The 20,194-nt window shown below is 43.8% G+C and overlaps 1 protein-coding gene across 1 annotated transcript in view; it reads left to right on the top strand.

The window, feature by feature from the left end:
• Window positions 1-20,194, top strand: part of rock1 (Rho-associated, coiled-coil containing protein kinase 1) — a 143,905-nt gene that overhangs the window by 28,528 nt on the left and 95,183 nt on the right. Inside the window, exon 2 of the mRNA XM_059979836.1 lies at window positions 14,572-14,653. Within this exon, the coding sequence (XP_059835819.1) occupies window positions 14,572-14,653 (82 nt within the window). The remainder of the gene's footprint in view (window positions 1-14,571; window positions 14,654-20,194) is intronic.

The raw sequence follows: 20,194 nt of genomic DNA on the forward strand, positions 1-20,194 counted from the left end.
GTGAAGTGTTGCCTCACCTGGAAGGACAATTTGGGTCCCTGAATGGTGGTAAGAGAGGGGGTGTAGGGACAGGTGTATCACTTACACTTGCAGGGATAAGTACCATGTGGGAGATCTGTGGGGAGGGACGTGTGGAGCAGGCAGTCGTGGAGGGAACAATCCCTGCGAAAAGCAGGGGAAAGATGTGCTTGGTGGTGGGGTCCTGTTGAAGGTGGCGGAAGTTGCAGAGGATAATATGCTGGATCCGGCTGGTGGGGTGGTAGGTGAGGACAAGGGGTACATGATCCCTGTTGTGGTGAGGGGAGGATGGGGTGAGGACCAAAGTGCAGAAAATGGAGGAGATGCGAGTGAGGGCATCATTGATGATGGCAGAAGGGAAACCACGATTCTTAAAGAAAGAGGACATTTGAGATGTCCTGGACTGGAAAGCCTCATCCTGGGAGCAGATGTGGTGGAGACGGAGGAACTGGGAATAGGGAATAGCATTTTTACATTTGGCAGGGTGGAAAGAGGTATAATCAAGGTAGTTATGGGAGTCAGTGGGTTTATAGAAGATGTCAGTGGACAGTCTGTCTCCAGAGATGGAGAACGAGAGATCAAGGAAGGGGAGAGAAGTGTCCAAGATGGACCAAGTGAATTTGAGGACTGGGTGAAAGTTAGAGGCAAAGTCGATGAAATTGACGAGCTCAGCATGGGTGCAGGAAGCAGCACCAATGTAGTTGTCAATGTAGCAAAGGAAAAGTTGGGGAGCAGTACCAGTATCAGCCATATTTTTGAATTGTCTATAAATTTTGTCAGTCTGAATATGCTTCATAAATTGGATTCATACCATCATCTTTGTTCAAGTCTTTCACTGAAATTCCCATTGAGGTCTCTCTCACTGTTCCCAAAAGCAGCAACGCAACAGCCACCTTTACACAATTTCTCTCTCCACAAGTGCACGCGCATAACAGGGAAAGTTCACATGTGTACTAAATACTTACGTAGTCCAAAGAACAGAACTTGACAATGGCTGGATATACAGTGTCTGGAAAATAATATTAAAGACTTCTGACCGAGACTACAATACCAAAGGGACATCAGGGTCTGTTGTGTACTCTGCTTTACAGAGACGTATCTCACCCTCAGCACTTCATACACAGCACTCCTGCCCAAGGGCTTCACCATCCATCACGAGACCGTGCATCAAATAAAGGTAGAGGTGGTGGCATTTGCTTCATGATTAACTGATCGTGGTGCACTGGTGTGGCAGTTCTGCTCTCTGTGGGTGATCAAGGTCATCCATTCTGTCTGCTGAGGAAATTCTTCACTCATCCTGGTTGCAGTGTACACTCCACTGCTGGCAAACTGGCATTGGAAGTGCTGAGCAGTGTAATCAGTAGTTGTAAGACATTGCACCCTGGTGCCTTCCTGATCATTGAGGAAAGGTGCCGGGCTAGCTTGAAGTCTCAAACCCACTATGATCTGTGTAAGCAGAGGAACCAATACACTTAACCAATACACTTTCCTCTGTGTAAGCAGAGGAACCAATACACTTTCAGCACCACCAAGAATGATTACTGTGCCATCCCACGACTGCATTTTGGCAAGCCTGATCACTTGGCTGTATTTCCATTCCCGGCATATAGACACATGTTAAGCATTGAAGCTCCAGTGGTGAGAGTGGCAAAGGTATGGTCAGTGGAGGCAGAAGAGTGCTTGCATGACTGCTTTGAATCGCTGGATTAGACTAAGTTTGGGGATTCATCTTTAGATCTGAATAAATGTGCCACAGCCATCACCACCTTCATCAGGACCTGCATAGATGAGTGTGTGTCTTCCAAATTACAGCTCAGCATTAACACCATCATCCCCTTAGTACTAATCAATAGTCTTCAAAACCTGTGTCTCCGTACCTCCCTCTGCAACTGGGTTTTTCATGGGAGAATGTAGTTAGTGCAGATTGGTAATAATTTCTTTGTCACCAACTGCCAACATAGGTACACCTCAGTAATGCCTGCTTAGCCCACTGCTTTGCCATACTCTGCACTCATGACTATGTGGCTCTGCATGGCTCAAACACTGTCAACTGACAGAATCTCAGATGGCAATAAGGAGGCATGAAGACGTGCAATGAACCGGCTGGTTGAGTAGTGTCAGAACAGCAACTTTGCAGTCTACGTCAGCAAGACCAAGGAATTGATTGTGGATGTCTAGAAAAGGGAAGCTGGGAGAGTATACACCTGTGTATTCGGCAGTCAGTAGTTGGAAGTGTGAGCTTCAAGTTCTTTGGATACCTGCAGCTCTACTACTTTGGGTGTTTGAAGAGTTTTGGTATGTTACCAAGGATATGCAAACTTCTACAGATATGCTGGTTGCATCACTGTCTGTTATAGAACATCCAATGTGCAAAATTGGAAGAGGCTGCAGATGGTTGTAGATTCAGCCAGCTCCATCATGGGCACAACCCTTCCTAGCATGAAGGACATCTTCAAAAGTTTGTGCCTCAAGAAGGCAATAGTCATTATTAAAGACCCTTATCATTGAGTTGTACCCACTTCTTAGTGAGCAAGTACAGGAAACCAAAGACCAGCACTCAGCATTAGGAACTGCTGTTTCTCCTCTTCTATCAGACTTCTGTAAAGACCAAAATAAACACTACCTAATTTGAATTCGTTCACACAATTTTTAAATTTATTTATGCTGCCCAGAACAACATATTTTATGATATATCAGTGAAAATAAACTTGATTATGATTTTTGATTATGTTGGCTGCTTTAGTGAGGCTGCAGGTGGTATAGACAGAGACCATGGAGTTACATCTGCTTTCTAAGATGTAGCCACAACTCAGCACAATATGGTTTCTTGAAGTCATGGGCAGAGTAGATGCCATGTCAAGCTTTGCATCTGGATAGAATGCCTTCATTGGTGCATCAATTTAAAAACTGATGAGGGTCAACAAGAGCATGCCACATTTTTTTTAACTTCCTGAGGAATTAGAAGCACTGGTGTGTTGTTTTTTTTTGGCTGTGGTGCCTGTGGTTGAACCAGGACAGGCAATTGGTGATATTCAATCCTAGGAACATGAAGCTCTTAACCTTGACTCAATGCTGTTGATGTGAACAGGAGCATATATGCACTGATATCCCCTGCTCCATCCATTCTTGAAGTCAATGACCATCTGTTTGGCTGACATCAAGGGGAAAAGTTATTGTCGTGATACCATGCTCTAGGCAAACTATCTCATTCACTGTTATTTGAGATTCTGCGCACCTGCAAACATGTTCTGAACATGAACAGAATCTGGCTACATTGCCATGAGTATATAGAAAGGGAAGTAGGGGGCTGAGTATGCAGATGTTTCGGGCACCATTGCTGAATATATTTGTAGTGCAGGGTCTCGCTGCCTATCCTTACTGATTGTGGTCTGTTGGTCAGGAAGTCCATTTGCTAAGGGAGGTGTTGAATGCCTTGTTTAGGAGCTTTGGAGATGTTTGCTTGGAATTAAAGTATTGAATGCAGAGCTGTAGTGAGTAAGCATTAGATTAGGATAGTCTTTACTGTCAGATGCTCCTGAGATAAGTGTAGAGCCAGAGGTTCATTTAGTTAATCCCTTTTCAGAACTTAAAATAGTCTGTTGCATGTGAATTTTTTTTTGTGTAATGGAGGGAAATTAAGTTACTATTGAGAAAATTGAGGTGAACTGGTGAACTTTTCCAAAACATTTCCTCCCCCCCCCCCCACTAAAACATATATAAGAGAGTATTTTCTTAAGCAGGATGTGAAAATAACTGTTGATGCTGGAAATTTATTTTTTATTTAGTGATACAGTGCAGAGTAGACCACACTGGCCAGAGTAGCCACACTGGCCCAGCAGCTCCTGACTAGCTTTAAACTAATCATGTGACAATTTTACAAATTAACTTACCCAATATGTCTTTGGACTGTGGGAGGAAACTGGCACACCCAGAAAAGATGTACAGACTTCTTACGGGTGGCACCAGAATTGAACTCCGAACTCTGGTTCACCTCCAAACTGCAATAGTGCCACACTAACCACTGCACTACCATTGCACCAAGTCTGAAATGGAAATACCTAGCAGGTCAAGTAACATCTGTGAAGAGAGAAGTGATGTGTTATAATTCGATGATCTTTCATTGATGCACTGGCTATTGCCAGCATTAGCAAGAAAAGCTACTTCGGCTGATTTAATTGAAGTTGAACTCTAAAAGTGCCTGGATAGACAAAGAGGTTCCATAATTTAAGATTCTCCTCCTTGCTATAAACATCTCCAATTTTCACATTATTTGCAGTGATGAATAAATTAACTTTAAGAACTTCATTTACCCTATTTAGGATTTCATAAATAATATTAATAGGCATGTTTTGCTTTCTGTAGCCTCAACATTTACTATTTTGTTATATGTTGCTTACTCTTTAATTATTACATGCTGACTCAGAAAATTGCAAAGTTTATTGATTTTCAACGCTTGCTAGACTTTCCTCAACTATAAACTTGGTCTAACTGATCTATAACTTCTCCAGTATCTTTCTTGCTTGCCTTTTTAATTACAATAGTGAAGTGATGAATCTGTGCTTACAGAAGAAACAGTTCTGAAAGTAGAGATCTTTGGAAAATCATAAATATGGCTTCTATGATCTTAAAATATAAAATCCATTGGTTTGTAATCTTTTTCTGGGGAATATCATAGTTTTATTCATAAATATTATTTTGCCTAGATTATTTTGGCAATGCCCCAATTCTCATCGTTTATTTCAATACTATGTATGGCAGTACTTTCCCATGTACTGTAAGTACTAATGTAAACTAATTATTCAACATATCTGACATTTCCTTGTTTTCTTTTACTACATTGTCGTAATCTGTTTTCCAGTCATCCCTGGTATCTTACCTCACCCTTATTTGGTGCCTTTTCTCCCATCAACCTCTTTCCATTCATTACAAAAAATCTTCCTTGCTATGCAAGCAAACCCTTAGTTTTTCCATCTCTCCCTCACTCTACCCTGATCTTATCTTGCTCTGGTTGCTATCTGCCCTTCCATCTTGTTCATACCCATGCTAAATAGGCTGAAAGGGCTTTTTCTTTGCTGTAATACTCTGTGACTCATACCAACTAAAGGCCACTGAGAAGAAATGCTGGAAGAGCACAGCCAGTCAAGCAGCATCTGTGGAAAGAGGAATCGGTCAGTGTTTTATGTCTGAGTTTCAGATTCCAGCATCATCAGTGTTATTTGTTTGCTATTGCAAAGGTGTCACAGGCTCCCCTGCCCCCACCAACTTCTCCCACTACTATCACCATAGCCCTCTCCAAGACAATTGCAGATTCAGTATGAGAAAGACGCACTGTGGTTTCTGTAACTCCGTTTTTATGCACTTATGGAACCATGCTATAGAGTCCAGAGGACATTTGAAATGGGCAACTTCAAAAGCAACAGTGGGCTGCTTATTATCTTCCAGAGCTTCAGAAGCAGTAGTAACTACCATAGAAAGTCAGCTTGCATGAAGTTTTGTCCTATAAATAGTACACATCGGGAAAATGGTGTGTTCCCGAACATATTTGAGGTAACTTATGTTATGGATTGCTTCAGCATCCTATCTGATTTACCTGGTAGATGATAAAATTTAGTGAATGTGCCTTGGCCCACGTTAGAACCTGGTCATCAACCTCTGTCCCTGGGCCCTTTCAGGATTCTTCCTGCTCTTACAGTAGACTTTTTTTTTAGGGCTAGCAACACATTATCTTTGGCTTTGAGAGCTTTCAGGTTTTTGACTGACCAACTTACTTATTGTGTACTGTTGGAAATTTTGCACACAAGGCTCTCTAGAATTTTCCAGAGTATCCAGACTCCATTTATCATGGAAGATTTCTGCTCCATCATGGGACCAGATCGTATACGAACACATAACGGTCTTCATACAGATTTGTGAAATGTGTGTTAAGAACTGGTTCATACATCTTGGGGACAGTCCCATTTTCCTCCAGCAAAGCAAAGGTTGGACAATTGTACCTCCTATGGTATATGCTTTATGGTTTTTACCTGCTCCTAATCACTTGTGATAACTAAGTAACAAATCAATTTCTAATACCTGATCTCCAGATATCCAGGCCTTGTGAGTTGGTGTCATGATTTGTTCAACATTCTCCCTGATCTATTCGGTCCTCCAAATAGCTTTTGGAATTGGCCACTTTGAGACCAGAGGCACCTAGCTAAAACATGGTGAATTTAATAAAGAACCCAAAGGAGGAGGCATATGAGCAGTTTATCAAAGTCTACTTTCCATAATTTCTGATGTCTTGTATGTCAGTAGTATGCTGAATAAACATACTTGGGTACATCTGTTAATTTAGTTTCTCTTGAATAATGCAATTGTTGGCTCTCGAGATGAAATAAATCCTGCTGCACTCTTTACAATATGGTGAAGTACTGAATGTTAGAGACATGGAGGGAAAAGAGCAGCAAGACGATAAAGCTTAGAGGGGCGGTATGCAATGCTATCAAAGATATTTGGGCTGTCCTAGCTGTTTTGAAGTTCAAAGTAAATTTAATATCAGTTCTGCTCAGTACATGTCACTACATATGACCCTGGGATTCATTTTCCTGCAGACAATCACAGTAAATACAAGAAACACAATAGTATCAATGAAAGACCACACCCAACAGTAAGGACAAACAAAACACAAAGTGTAAAAGACAAAGTGCAAGCGCAAAAACAAACAAATAAATAATCAATTTAAAGTGCAGGACATGTGATGAAGGTCAATGAACCTCCAGATTTACCCTAACTGGCAACCACGCTTCATCTAGCTCTTTCCATAAATGTTAATAGGTCCCATATTTGGTATTACCCCTGTTGTAGCAGTTCAATCTTTTTCAATAGTTGACCATATTATAATGCTTCAGTTTTTAAAAAAACAACTGGTAACACATGTGCCATTTGCTAATGCCGAATGCATGATCACCATGGAACAATACCACCAGTACATGAGTTTAGGTGCCGAGAGGTAATGTTGCAGCTATATAGGACCCTGGTCAGACCCCACATGGAGGACTGTGCTCAGTTCTGGTCGCCTCACTATAGGAAGGATGTGGAAACCATAGAAAGGATGCAGAGGAGATTTACAAGGATGTTGCCTGGATTGGGGAGCATGCCTTATTAGAATAGGTTGAGTGAACTCTGCCTTTTCTCCTTGGAGTGACGGAGGATGAGAGATGACCTGATAGAGGTGTATAAGATAATGAGAGGCTTTGATCATGTGGATAGTCAGAGGCTTTTTCCCAGGGCTGAAATGACTAGCACAAGAGAGCACAGTTTTAAGTTGCTTGGAAGTAGCTACAGCTCAGATGTCAGGGGCAAGTTGTTTTTTTTTAAAAAACGGAGAGTGGTGAGTGGATGGAACGGGCTGCCAGCAATGGTGGTGGAGGTGGATATGGTAGGGTCTTTTAAGAGACTCCTGGACAGGTGCATGGAGCTCAGAAAAATAGAGGGCTATAGGTAACCCTAGATAATTTCTAAGGACACGTTTGGCACAGCTTTGTGGGCTGAAGGGCCTGTATTGTGCTGTAGGTCTTCTAAGTTTTTATGTACTAAGTTTATTCAGTAATATGAAGATATAATTACTTGTTAGGAGATCCACAAATTGTGGGATACTATCAGTTTAAAGGTAATATTTTGAGCTATTCAGAACAAGTAATCCAGAAAATATATGAAGTCTTCATTTAAGGTTAAAGGAAATAATTTGTGCAAAGATTTGTTTTCTCAACTTGAAGAAAGTAAACATTCCTTTATTAGGGATGTGGGCAGAATAGGAAATGAAAGAGGAAGACACAAGATAGAAATAATTGGTGGTCTGCCTATATATAAAATCATACAAAATATATTGTCCAAGATTTATTTTCGAATAGGCCAAAGTGGTACTCCTTGCAGCTTTTCCTAAAGTGGACTTTAGTTTTATCATATACAGTCGGCCCTCCTTATCCGTGGGGGATTGGTTCCAGGACCCCCTGTGGATACCAAACACGTGGATGCTCAAGTCCCTTATGAATCATGGAACATATGAAAGGCCCTGCCCCGATGAAAGCTACAGTTATTACTGAGCAATGCAGTGGTTTAATTATTGAAATACATATGTTTCTTAAGTGTTCTATATGCATAGAAAGGTAAAATATATACTAAGACAAACGTTTGACTAACTGATGCTAAATAATACCGGATGTACCTGTTCCGACTTAGAGAACTTCCAGTTTTTTTGTCGATCCTGATCCATGGTAACCTATGTACATCCTCCTGTATACTTTAAATCATCTCTAGATTACTTATAATACTTAATACAATGTAAATAATATGTAAGTAGTTATTATACTGTATTGTTTAGGGAATAATGACAAGAAAAAAAGTCCGTACATACTTAAACAACAAGTGCTGGAGAGAGAACCCACGGATAAGGAGGGCCAACTGTAATTAAGAGTAGCAAAACATTTTTTTGTTTTCCCAGTGTTTACATTTTAATATACAATATCATGCACTGACATTGTTTGATTAAAAAAATTAAAATCTGTCTTTAACTGATACTTTTATCAGGTCACACCTCTGATACTCTAGTGAAAACAAACCAAGTTTGTCCAACCTCTCCTTATGGCTAATACTCCATTGCAAGCAACATCCCGGTGAACATCCTAGGGCACCCTCTCACATCCTGAACTGCACCCAGTGCTCGAAATGTGATCTAACTAAAGTTTTATGCTTCATGATTTTTGTACTTAATGCCTGACTGATTTGGGCCATTCAGCCCATTGAGTCTGCTCCACCATTCTATCATGGTTGTTTTATTATCCCTCTCAACCCCACTGTCCTGCCTTCTCACTGTAGCTTTGACACCCTGACCAAGAACCTGTCAACCTCCATTTAAGTATACTCATTGACTTAGCAATGAATTCCACAGATTGACTATGCTCTAGCTAAGTAAATTCTTCCTTAACTCTTCTAAATGGATGTCCCCCAAGTTTGAGGCTGTGCTCTCTGGTCCTAGATTCCCCCAGTGCAGGAAACATCCTCTCTGCATCCACTCTATCCAGGCCTGTTAATATATGGTAGGTTTCAATGAGATCTACCTTCATTCCTCTTAACTCTAGTGAGTGAGCCATCAAGTGCTCCTCATGCATTAAACCTTTTCATTCCTGGAACTGCCTCTGGATCCTCTCCAATACTGGCACATCCTTTCTTATATAAGGAGCCCGAAACATCTCACTACTTTCCCAAGTGCAGTCTGACTAATGCTTTTTATGCCTCCATCAGATTCTTACATTTTAGTCCTCTCAAAGTGAATGCTAATATTGATTTGCCTTCCTTACCACTGACTCGAGCTACAAGTTAATCTTTAGGGATTCCTTTTTCATCACCTTGATGACAATTCATTGCAGCAGATTTGTTGCTTTAGTTTACTTAGATGTAATGAAACTTCGCTGAGACATTATTTCGAAAGGGTTTGAATAAAAGCAAGGATATAAAGCTGAGGCTTTAAGGTGTTGGTCAGATTACATCTTTGAGTACATGTGTCTAAAGAAGGATGTGTTGGCATTGGATAGGATCCAGAGGAGGTTTACAAGAATGATCCTGGGAATGAAAGGGTTAACATACGAGGACTATCTGATTGCTCTGAGCCTGTACTTGCTAAAGTTTACAAGAATGAGGGGTGGATTGAACTCATTGGAGTCTACCAAATATTGAAAAGCCTAGATTGAGAGGAAATGGAGAGTATGTTTTCAATAGTGGGACAGTCTAGGACCAGATGGCACAGTCTCAGAGTAGAAGAATGTCTCTTTAGAACAGAGATGAGGCAGAACTTCTTCAGCCTGAGGCTAATAAATATGTGGAACTCATTACCACAGTTAGTTTGCAGACTAAGCCCAATCGCATTTGAAATTTGCAGGAGGCAATGCCACTGCTGCTGTTGAAGATTTTTTTTAGCTTTCTGCCTCGAGAATGGACTAAGTGTTTCTGGAAAATTTGACGTGTTACAAGTATGTTATCTAAGTACTCATGATGGAGCGGGCTGTTGGGAGTGATGGTTTCTTTGAAGGCAGTTGAGTGCTAATGCACCACCCACAAGAACTGCTTTGCCTGAACCACTGTATTTCCTGTGGTCAGCACAAACCATCACCTAGGTGTTTATCATCTCCTAGGGTTTCATCTCATTCATTCCAATGGACATGGTGTTAGTCAGCATGAGGAAATGAGATGTCTTCTACTCTTTCCCACTTGCTGACACTTGCGTGTACATATTACTAAATTGCTGTAGAGATATGAAATGAGAGCTAACTTTTTTTTTGCTTGAGCCAATTATTTTTTTATTTCCAAACAAGAATATCTGCAGATGCTAGAAATCCTAGCATAAGGATTGAGAAGGGTCTCGGCCCGAAAACACGACTGTACTTTTTATGCCATAGATGCTGTCTGGCCTGTTGAGTTCCTCCAACATTTTGAGTGTATTTTTTTTAATTTTGGTGGTTGTTTTGCTTGCAAGCCTCTATCCTGACTCCAATGCACCATATAATTTTTTTTAAAAAGTCAATCCACAACCTCTCTGTTTCTTGTATGTTAAAGATCATTTGCCATTCAGGTTGTGTAAATAAGTCATGTTTAGAAACCTTTTTTAACTGAAATTTGAAACTCAAACACTGTGTAAATACTCATCTGGATAAACTTGTGCAACAATTCCTCCTACCAGAATATCCATTATGGTGCCAACCTGTGATTGGACAGAGGAGTAAGGAAACTCTTGACAGCTGAAGTAGACTTGGTCAATATTTTTGGTGCGTTGGAGCCTGAGGGGCCTGCTCTCTTTGTTTCTTTTTTGTTCGAATTTGGTTCTTCTTTTTCTTCGGAAATTGTGTATATTTTGTTTAACTTATTTTCGTTGTGTAGGTGGATCTGATGCTCTATGGGTGCGATGTGGCTTTGAGTTAGTTTTTCATTGTGCAGGGGCTTCATCGATATACAGCATCATGTAAGCAATCTTCACAAGAAAAACATAAATTATGCAACACTTTACAAGAAAGATGGTAATTAGAACAAAGAAACCCCTTTTATTGCAAAGTGGTGTTAGTGTTGCTAAACAATAGTGATTGGAGTTTTGGTTGAGGAACTAAATGGTTGAAGGGTAGGAGCTGTTTGTAAACCCAGTGATGTGGGATTTCTTGCTTCTGTACCTCATGCCTAATGGTAGCTGTGAAAAGACGGCATTGGTGATGGGGACCTTTGACAGATGTTGCCTTCCTGAAGTAGTGCCTCCTATTGATACTGACTGGTAGGGAAGGATGTGTCTGTGATGTATTGCACAGAGTCCTTTGCTCTCTGCAGTTTGCATTTCTGTGCATTTGAATTGTCAGGGTACTTTCTACAGTATATCTCTACAAGTTAGAGCAGGGGTCAGCAACCTTTACCACTGAAAGAGCCATTTGGACCCGTTTCCCACAGAAAAGAAAACACTGGGAGCCGCAAAACCCGTTTGACATTTAAAATGAAATAACACTGCATACAACGTTTTGTTTTGCCTTTATGCTATGTATAAACAAACTATAATGTGTTGCATTTATGAAATTGATGAACTCCTGCAGAGAAAACGAAATTACATTTCTGCATGCAACAAAAACATTTTGAACTCCGAAAAAAAGACGTTGGGTTGAAGGTTACTTTTAAGTAAAATACTCAACGGCTATTTGAGTCCTTCTTTTATTTATGAAAAACGCCAAACTTAAATTTGCCGCCAGCAGCAAACCAAAAATAACGTCAGCCAGCTGTCAACCTGAAAAATAAAAGGACTATTTCACTGAACAATGAAAACATATGAATATACGTAAAATAATAGGCAATTAAAATATTTATCATACTTGTTCAGGTTGACTCACACCTGACAATGCAGTCGTATTCAGTAGGGATGGATCGATGCTTAGGGGAGTGACCGGGAAGGATAATGTGTTTTTTTTCCTCTCTGAACTCACAGAAGCGTTTCCCAAACGATGTTTGCATTGCGATGATTGCAGAATGTAAATACCCCGAATTTATCATGTCGTGACCTTGTTTGAACTCTCTCAAATTGGGGAAGTGAGACAATGTGCCTTTCTGTAAATCTCTGGCAAGCACTGTCAACTTGCGCTCGAATGCCAAAACATCCTCCAACATGTGCAGGGCTGTACGTCCTTACCCCGTTGAAGAGCTGTGTTCAGCGTGTTCAGGTGCGCTGTCATGTCTACCATGAAGTGTAGCTTTTCCAGCCACTCTGGCTGTTCCAGCTCAGGAAAGGTAAGCCCTTTGCTGCCCAGGAAAGTTTTCACTTCTTCCAGACACGCGACAAAGCGTTTCAGCACCTCCCCTCTGGACAGCCAGCGATAAAAACACGTTGTAGCGGTGTGCTACACGCAGTCAGTAAACTGCAGTCAAAGATAGCTTTATTCGAACTAAACAGCCTTGCTTTTAAGCCTCCCTCAACCCGCCCCCCATGGGCGAGGATGCTGCAAAAGACACGTACTCACAAACCCCCGTAGGCTATCTCCCTTAGCCTGAACGCTGGCTAATTGTGAGCCGGTTCGGATGTGTCAGGAAATGGGTCGCCACGACGTCTTATTTAGATTGTACAAGATCACCATAATCTTCAAATTTAGATTTACATTTCAAAAACTAACAAACTAACATAAAATACATTTTAATTAAATACTGACCATGTAGCGGTGTGCTACACGCGCTAAAATTACGACACGGAGTCGGTAACTGCAGTCGAAGGAAAAAACTTTATTCGAAATCTTCAGCCTCACTTTTAAGCCTCCCTCAACCTGCCCCCCCCCCCCCCCCCCATGGCGCAGAGGCTCCAAAGCTCTGTGCTTGCAAAACCCCGTAGGCTATCTAATTGTGAGTCGGTTCAGATGTGCCAGGAAAAGGGTCGCCACAACCAATTATTTCCCAAAGCAACAGGGAGCCGCAGCACAGACGTAAAAGAGCCACATGTGGCTCCGGAGCCGCGGGTTGCCGACCCCCGAGTTAGAGCATTCAGTGACAAGCTGAACCTCCTTATTCTAAGAAATTGAAGACATTGGGGAGCTTACCTTATGATTGTATCTATGTGCTGAGCCCAGAGCACATTATCTGATTATACTAATACCCAGGAATTTAAAGCTGCTGACTCTCTCCACCTCCACTCTCCCCCCCCCCCCCCCCACCAAAGTAGAACTGGTGCATGAACTGGGACGACTTGAGCTTTGAGACAGTGAGTGTATGGATCCTTTGCTTTTGTACCATCATAGTGAGCATCAGCAGAAACTCCTCTGATGTTGTCTTGGATGTCTGGGTGACTGTGGTAGGGAACATGCCATTGATAAAGGTAAAGTTGTGTGTAAGCAATGCCTGTATTGAAGAGTTCTGAAAAAGATAACTTTAGTTGCAAAATGAGCTGTTTGAAGGAATGGTGTGTGGAGTAGACATCAGAGGGTAGATGAGCGGTATTGTAATCATCGATACATTAGAATAAATGTGAATGAGTTATTTTCTAAGCTGATCAGGCATTAAAACTCCTTTATCACTGAGTCTGGACCAGTACAACACACTTCTGTTGACCTCTGGGTCTTCTTCTAGTCAGATCTTGTGTTGTCCACAGATTTCTTCCTTCCTTCAGAAGGGGCCAGGATGGTTCTCTGGACCCATTAATGCTCCTGCCAAATGTTCCATTGAGGATTCTATAAATCTTATTTAACCAATGCATTGGTCCATTGATTTTGATGTGTAGCCAGGTCCAGAGTTGATCAAATGTGATTCTTGCAGTGTGCTTTTAAATATTGGAGATGAAATTCAATTATATATGTGTTGTTATGTCAGCATATTAAATCCAGAAATATTGTTGGTATGGCTGAGTTACAGCGCTGTTGATGGTACTGTGGAGAAAATTTCAGAACATTTAGTTTGTTCCCAGTACTTAGAGAATGAATGGATATTTACATATTTGTATGTAAAACCCAATGAATCCCTTCAAATTAAAAATGTAAGTTCAGTATGTAAAGTGGAGCTCCATTTTCAACAGTTAGTGTGTTAAATGTATCGCAAATCCCTATAAAGGCAACTTTTGGTAAGTGAGCTAGTTTATCTTAAATTTACTCCACCTCTTTGTTTTACCAGCCACTATTGTAGTTTATTAGAAGTGGTTTTCTGTCAGTATTGTAATTTTGTTATAAGAAAAATAATCAATTGTATTAAGATTCAAAATGGAATATTCCATTATGCATTTTTAACAACATTTTGATGAAGAATAGATCTTGCATGAAATAACTTACGGTTTTACTGTTTGAAAAATTATGAGAAAATTCTTAGATTATTATATTATTTACTAAATATTATTTTTGAATGCCAATGTTTGTTGAACCATGGCTGTAATTTCAAAATCTAATACAGGTACTGTATGTAGCATTCATTGTTGTGCCTGTCATGAAGTATAAATATGAAACATTTTAAAGATGTCTTTATTTCCTGGCAAGTTACACATGAATAGCAGACTTTTTGACTTAATCTATATGGTTGTTCTTTTAGGATAGCTTGGATGCCTTGATTTATGATTTGGACTTCCCTGCCTTAAGAAAGAACAGGAACATAGATAACTTCATTAATCGATGTGAGTATTATAGGATTACCTAAAGGATTTTGTGTTTCTGAAATGGTGTTTTGTTATAACTGCAAGTTTCCAAATAAGAATTCCTAACTTAATTTTTTTTGAAGTAACAGAATTGTCTCTATAAATATTGTTATGCAGTTTGAGTGTGCCACATGCTAATTTAAGTTATCAAAAATAGTAAATTTATATTGGTTTGAATTGTTTTAATTGTTGATTACTAATAACATTTCAAGTTGGTTTTTCATTAGAACAGATAAGAGTCAGAAATAATTGGTGTTAACTATCAGAAAAGTAGTGTTATACCATCCTGATAGGATGAAGACCAAGAGAGAGACACAAGTAATAGTTTTGCTGGCTGGGAGACACTAACAGTGAGGCCCTCCATTGACAGACATCCCACCTCTCCCGGAAGTTCCGGGAGTCTGCTGCATATTGATAGCGGCTCCCTGACACCTGCAAATTGTATACCATATCCCAGAAATCAATTTTTTTTTGAGGGAGAGCGGGATGGAGATGAAGATACAATCCTGGTAGGTCTCTCTTTGTGCTAAGTAGACCTATCAGTTTTCTCTGTGGGCGGGCTTTACAGTCAACCTCTCTCTCTCTTTTTCATTGTCCGTCAGTTTAGTTTAGTGTCCTGCAGTGCCATGGCAGAGTGTTCCAAAAAAAAACAAAATGTAAAACTTACTTCAGACTAAAATGTACCCCTGTCTAATAGGGATCAAAGATAATGACAGTGTTGCTCGCTGCACTGTTTGCAACAGTGACCTTTCTATTGCCCATGGTGGGTTAAATGACTGTAAAAGACATGTTGAGCTGAGTTTAACAGGTGTCATTCGTTCATTAGCATAGCTAACGTTATTTAAACTAGCTGACTAGCTGCTAAGGAGCTACTCCATTGATGTCCTACATGATGAGGCCAAATTCCCTGTAGAATGGCTTAAAGTTGTAATAGAATTAAACAAAACGACTCCATGATAATAGAATATAAGTACATATTTCAATGTCACAGTACAGGGAAAGTTTGGAAAAGAAATAGAAAAGTTACTTACATTAGCATTTACCTATTAGCATTGAGAATGTTGTGGCGACCCACTTTTTGCGCAGGCGAATCGACTCACAAATAGCCAGCGCGCGGGGGGAGATTTTGGTACTGCACCTCTGATGTCATTTCCGCCCGGAGAGGGCGGGCGCTAGGGATTAAATGCCAGCACCGCGAAGTTTGAATAAACTAGTCTCCAAATGACTTACCGACTGCGTGTCGTTATTTCAGCGCTTTCTGTAGCACATCGCTACATTGGTGACCCCGACGGTCCAAACGGGATTTGGACCAAAGATGACCGACTCTTCATCTGTTCACGCAGTTTTGCTGAAACTACCGACTTTCTGGACGCTGCGACCACGTGTGTGGTTTAGCCAAGCAGAAGCCCAGTTCCAGATTCGGCAGATATCCTCTGATTCCACATGTTACTATCACGTGGTGAGCGCCCTTGACCAGGAGACGGCCGCCCAGGTTGCGGATTTCATACAGTCGCCCCCGGAAGAAGGCAAATATGAACCATTCAAAGTGCTGCTCATTGGGACCTTTGACCTCTCACGGCATGAGCAAGGTGCCCGCCTGCTTCACCTGGACGGGTTGAGAGACAGACTGCCGTCAGCATTGATGAACGAGATGCTGTCCCTGGCTGACAAGCCCTGCCTCATGTTCGAGCAAGCGTTCCTAGAGCAACTGCCCGAGGACATGCATCTGCTGCTGGCCGACGCAGATTTCAGCGACCCCCAGAAGGTGGCGGCCCGGGCAGATGTGCTGTGGAAAGCCAAGAGGGAGAGCGTGGCATCCGTTGGTCAGATTACCAGGCCACGCGCCCAACAGCAAACCAGACCAGGGCCGGCAGGGGGGTGCACACAACACAGAGGCAGGAGTGAGGAGCCCAGTGAACAGTGGTTTTTCTATCACCAGTGATGGGGCACAAAAGCCTGCCATTGTCGCCCGCCCTGCAAGGGCCAGGGCCAGAGCCAGCTGCCGCTAATGACTATGGCCGCTGGCCACCAGGACAGCCTCTTGTACGTCTGGGACAAACAGTCGGGACGCCGCTTCTTGGTCAACACTGGAGCGGAGATCAGCGCCTTGCCCCCGAAGGGGTACAACACCCGCAACAGGAGGCCACGACCCACCCTGAGGGCTGCAAACGGCAGCACGATACGGACCTATGGCACCCACACAGTGCAGCTGCAGTTCGGCACCAGCCGGTTCACGTGGGACTTCACACTGGCCGCGGTGGCCCAACCACTCCTGGGACCAGACTTCTTGCGAGCTCACAGCCTGCTGGTCGACTTGCAAGGGAAAAGACTGGTACATGCCAAGACTTTCCAGACGTTCTCCCTGGGTGAAGCCAAGTTGCCGGTCCCACACCTGGACTCCATCACACTGTCGGACAACAAATTCACCAGAATCCTGGCGTACTTTCCATCGATTCTGGCACCGCAGTTCACGGCAGCCATGCCCAGACACGGGCACCACATTCTGACCCAGGGACCACCCCTCCACGCCTGCGCACGAAGGCTTCCCCCGGAAAAGCTCCGCCTGGCGAAGGAGGAGTTCAAGAGGATGGAGGAATTGGGGATCGTACAGAGGTCCGACAGCCCATGGGCCTCCCCACTCCCCTGCACATGGTGCCCAAAGCAGCTGAGGGTTGGAGACCATGCGGCGACTACCACAGACTGAACGAGGCTACCACTCCAGACTGCTGCCCCGTGCCGCACACAGGACTTTGCTGCAAACCTGCATGGGGCAAGAATCTTTTCCAAAGTAGACCTCATCCAGGAATACCATAAAATCCCAGTGCACCCTGAAGACATCCCAAAACAGCACTCATCACCCGGTTCGGCCTGTTCGAGTTCCTCCGAATGCCATTTGGCCTGAAGAATGCCGCACAGTGACTAATGGACGCGACCTGGACTTTGCGTTCATCTATTTAGACGACATCCTTATAGCCAGCAGTTGTCGTCAGGAGCATCTGTCCCACCTCCACCAGCTCTACTCCCGCCTGAGTGATTTTGGCCTCATGATCAACCCGGCCAAATGCCAGTTTGGTCTCGATACCATCGATTTCCTGGGCCACAGGATAAAGACGGGGCAACACCTCTGCCTGCCAAGGTAGATGCGATCCGCCACTTTGCCCGGCCCAAGACGGTCAAAGGCCGACAGGAGTTTGTTGGTATGGTGAACTTCTACCACTGTTTCCTCCCCTCAGCAGCCCATGTGATGTTGGGTAAAGGCAAGGACATTACTTGGGACGAGGAGGCCGCGACCGCTTTCGTTAAAGCCAAGGAAGCCTTGGCAGATGCCGTGATGTTGGTGCACCCCAGAACGGACGTTCCAACCACCCTCACAGTGGACACATCTGACACAGCAGTCAGTGGGGTGCTGGAGCAGCTCATCGAGGGGCCCTGGCAACCCTTGGCGTTCTTCAGCAAGCACCTATGACCACCCAAACTGAAGTACAGTGCTTTCGACTGGGAGCTGTTGGCACTGTATCTGGAAATCCAGCATTTCAGGTACTTTTTAGAAGGCAGGCCGTTCACCGCGTTCACGGACCACAAACCGTTGACCTTTGCATTCACGAAGGTGTCCAATCCCTGGTCGGCTCACCAGCAACGTCATCTGTCCTACATCTCCGAATACACGACGGACATCCAGCATGTCTCGGGAAAGGACAACGTCGTGGCGGACACACTCTCCAGACCAGCTGTCCAGGCCCTGTCCCTGGGGGTGGACTGTGCAGCACTGGCGGAGGCGCAGCAGGCAGACAACGAGATGCCCAGCTACAGGACCGCAGTCTCGGGTTTGCAGCTGCAGGACTTTCTCGTAGTCCCAGGTGACAGGACCCTCTTGTGTGACTTGGCTACTGGCCAACCTCGCCCCAATCGTCCCGGCAGCCTGGAGGCGACGAGTTTTCAACTCCATACATGGTTTGGCGGACCCATCTATCAGGCCAACCATCCGGCTCATCTCCAGCGAGTTCGCGTGGCACGGACTTCGCAAGCAGGTCAGTGAATTGACCAGAACGTGCGAACAGTGCCAAACAGCCAAGGTGCAGCAGCACACTAAAGCCCTGCTGCAGTAGTTCGAACCCACCCACCGGAGGTTCGACCACATTCATGTGGATATCGTGGGCCCCCTACAAGTGTACCAGGAGCGCGGTACCTCTTAACTACGGTAGATCAGTTCACGAGGTGGCCAGAGGTGGTCCCGCTCACCAACACATCTGCCGATTCCTGCACCCGAGCACTGATTGCAACCTGGGTAGCACACTTCGGGGTACCAGCCCACACTACCTCCGACAGAGGTGCCCAGTTCACCTCCAGCCTGTGGTTGGCTGTGGAACGCTTCCACCGTCACTTGAAGTCGGCTCTAATGGCCCGCCTGAGAGGACCTAACTGGGTGGATGAGCTTCCCTGGGTCCTGCTTGGAATTCGTACCGCGCCCAAAGAGGATTTTCACACCTCGTCGGCCGAGTTGGTGTACGGCGCGCCCCTGGCCGTCCTGGGAGAGTTCATACCAGCCCCAAGGGGGCAAGAGGAAGAACCCACAGCAGTCCTGGACAGGCTATGCGAAAGGCTTGGCAACCTGGCCCCCGTACCAACTTCACAGCACAGATGGACCCCGACCCATGTACCCAAAGACCTGCAGAACTGTAAGTTTGTGTTTGTACGAAAGGGCGGATACCGGGCACTGCTACAGCGGCCGTACGAGGGGCCATTCAGGGTGATCAACAACAACAGATCTATGTACGTTCTGGACATTGGGGGGAAAGAGGAGGTTTTCATGGTAGACCGACTCAAGCCAGCCCATGTGAACTTGGCGCAGCCGGTCGAGGTTCAGGCACCACAGTGCAGAGGCAGACTTCCCAAACAGAGGCTGATCCAGACTGTGGACATTGGGGGGGTGTATCGCCAGTTCTGGGGGGGGCGGTTATGTGGCGACCCATTTTCTGCACAGGCAAACCGGCTCACAAATAGCCAGCGCGCAGGGGGAGAGTTTGGTAATGCACCTCTGATGTCATTTCCACCAGGAGAGGGCGGGCGCTAGGGATTAAATGCCAGTGCCGTGAAGTTTGGATAAACTAGTCTCCAGACGACTTACGTTTCATTATTTTACGCTATTTCATTATTTTCGTTATTACATTTCGAAATGCATGTTGTTATTTCAGCGCTGTGTGTAGCACATCGTTACAATGTCAACAAAATACTTAACAAGGGAAAAATATATATATGTAAATAGTTTCAGTATGTGATCAAATAAACTGTGTTCTTTCATAATCAAATGACATGTATACATACACTCTTGGAGGTCAACCGGGGCAAGGGGTGGTATATGGGGTTGCGGGGGGCAGGGGTGGTGGTGCTAACTCCATGAAATGAGTTTTTGCAGGGTGGGATGTTTGCGTTGGTCAAGCTATTACCCAAGTAGCAGGCTCCCCCTCTCCACACAGCTGATGAATCCAAAGGAATGGCAGACACCAAAACAGTTTGGCATCA

This window comes from Hypanus sabinus, chromosome 1 (genome assembly GCF_030144855.1).
Source record: "Hypanus sabinus isolate sHypSab1 chromosome 1, sHypSab1.hap1, whole genome shotgun sequence".
Lineage (NCBI taxonomy): Eukaryota > Metazoa > Chordata > Chondrichthyes > Myliobatiformes > Dasyatidae > Hypanus > Hypanus sabinus.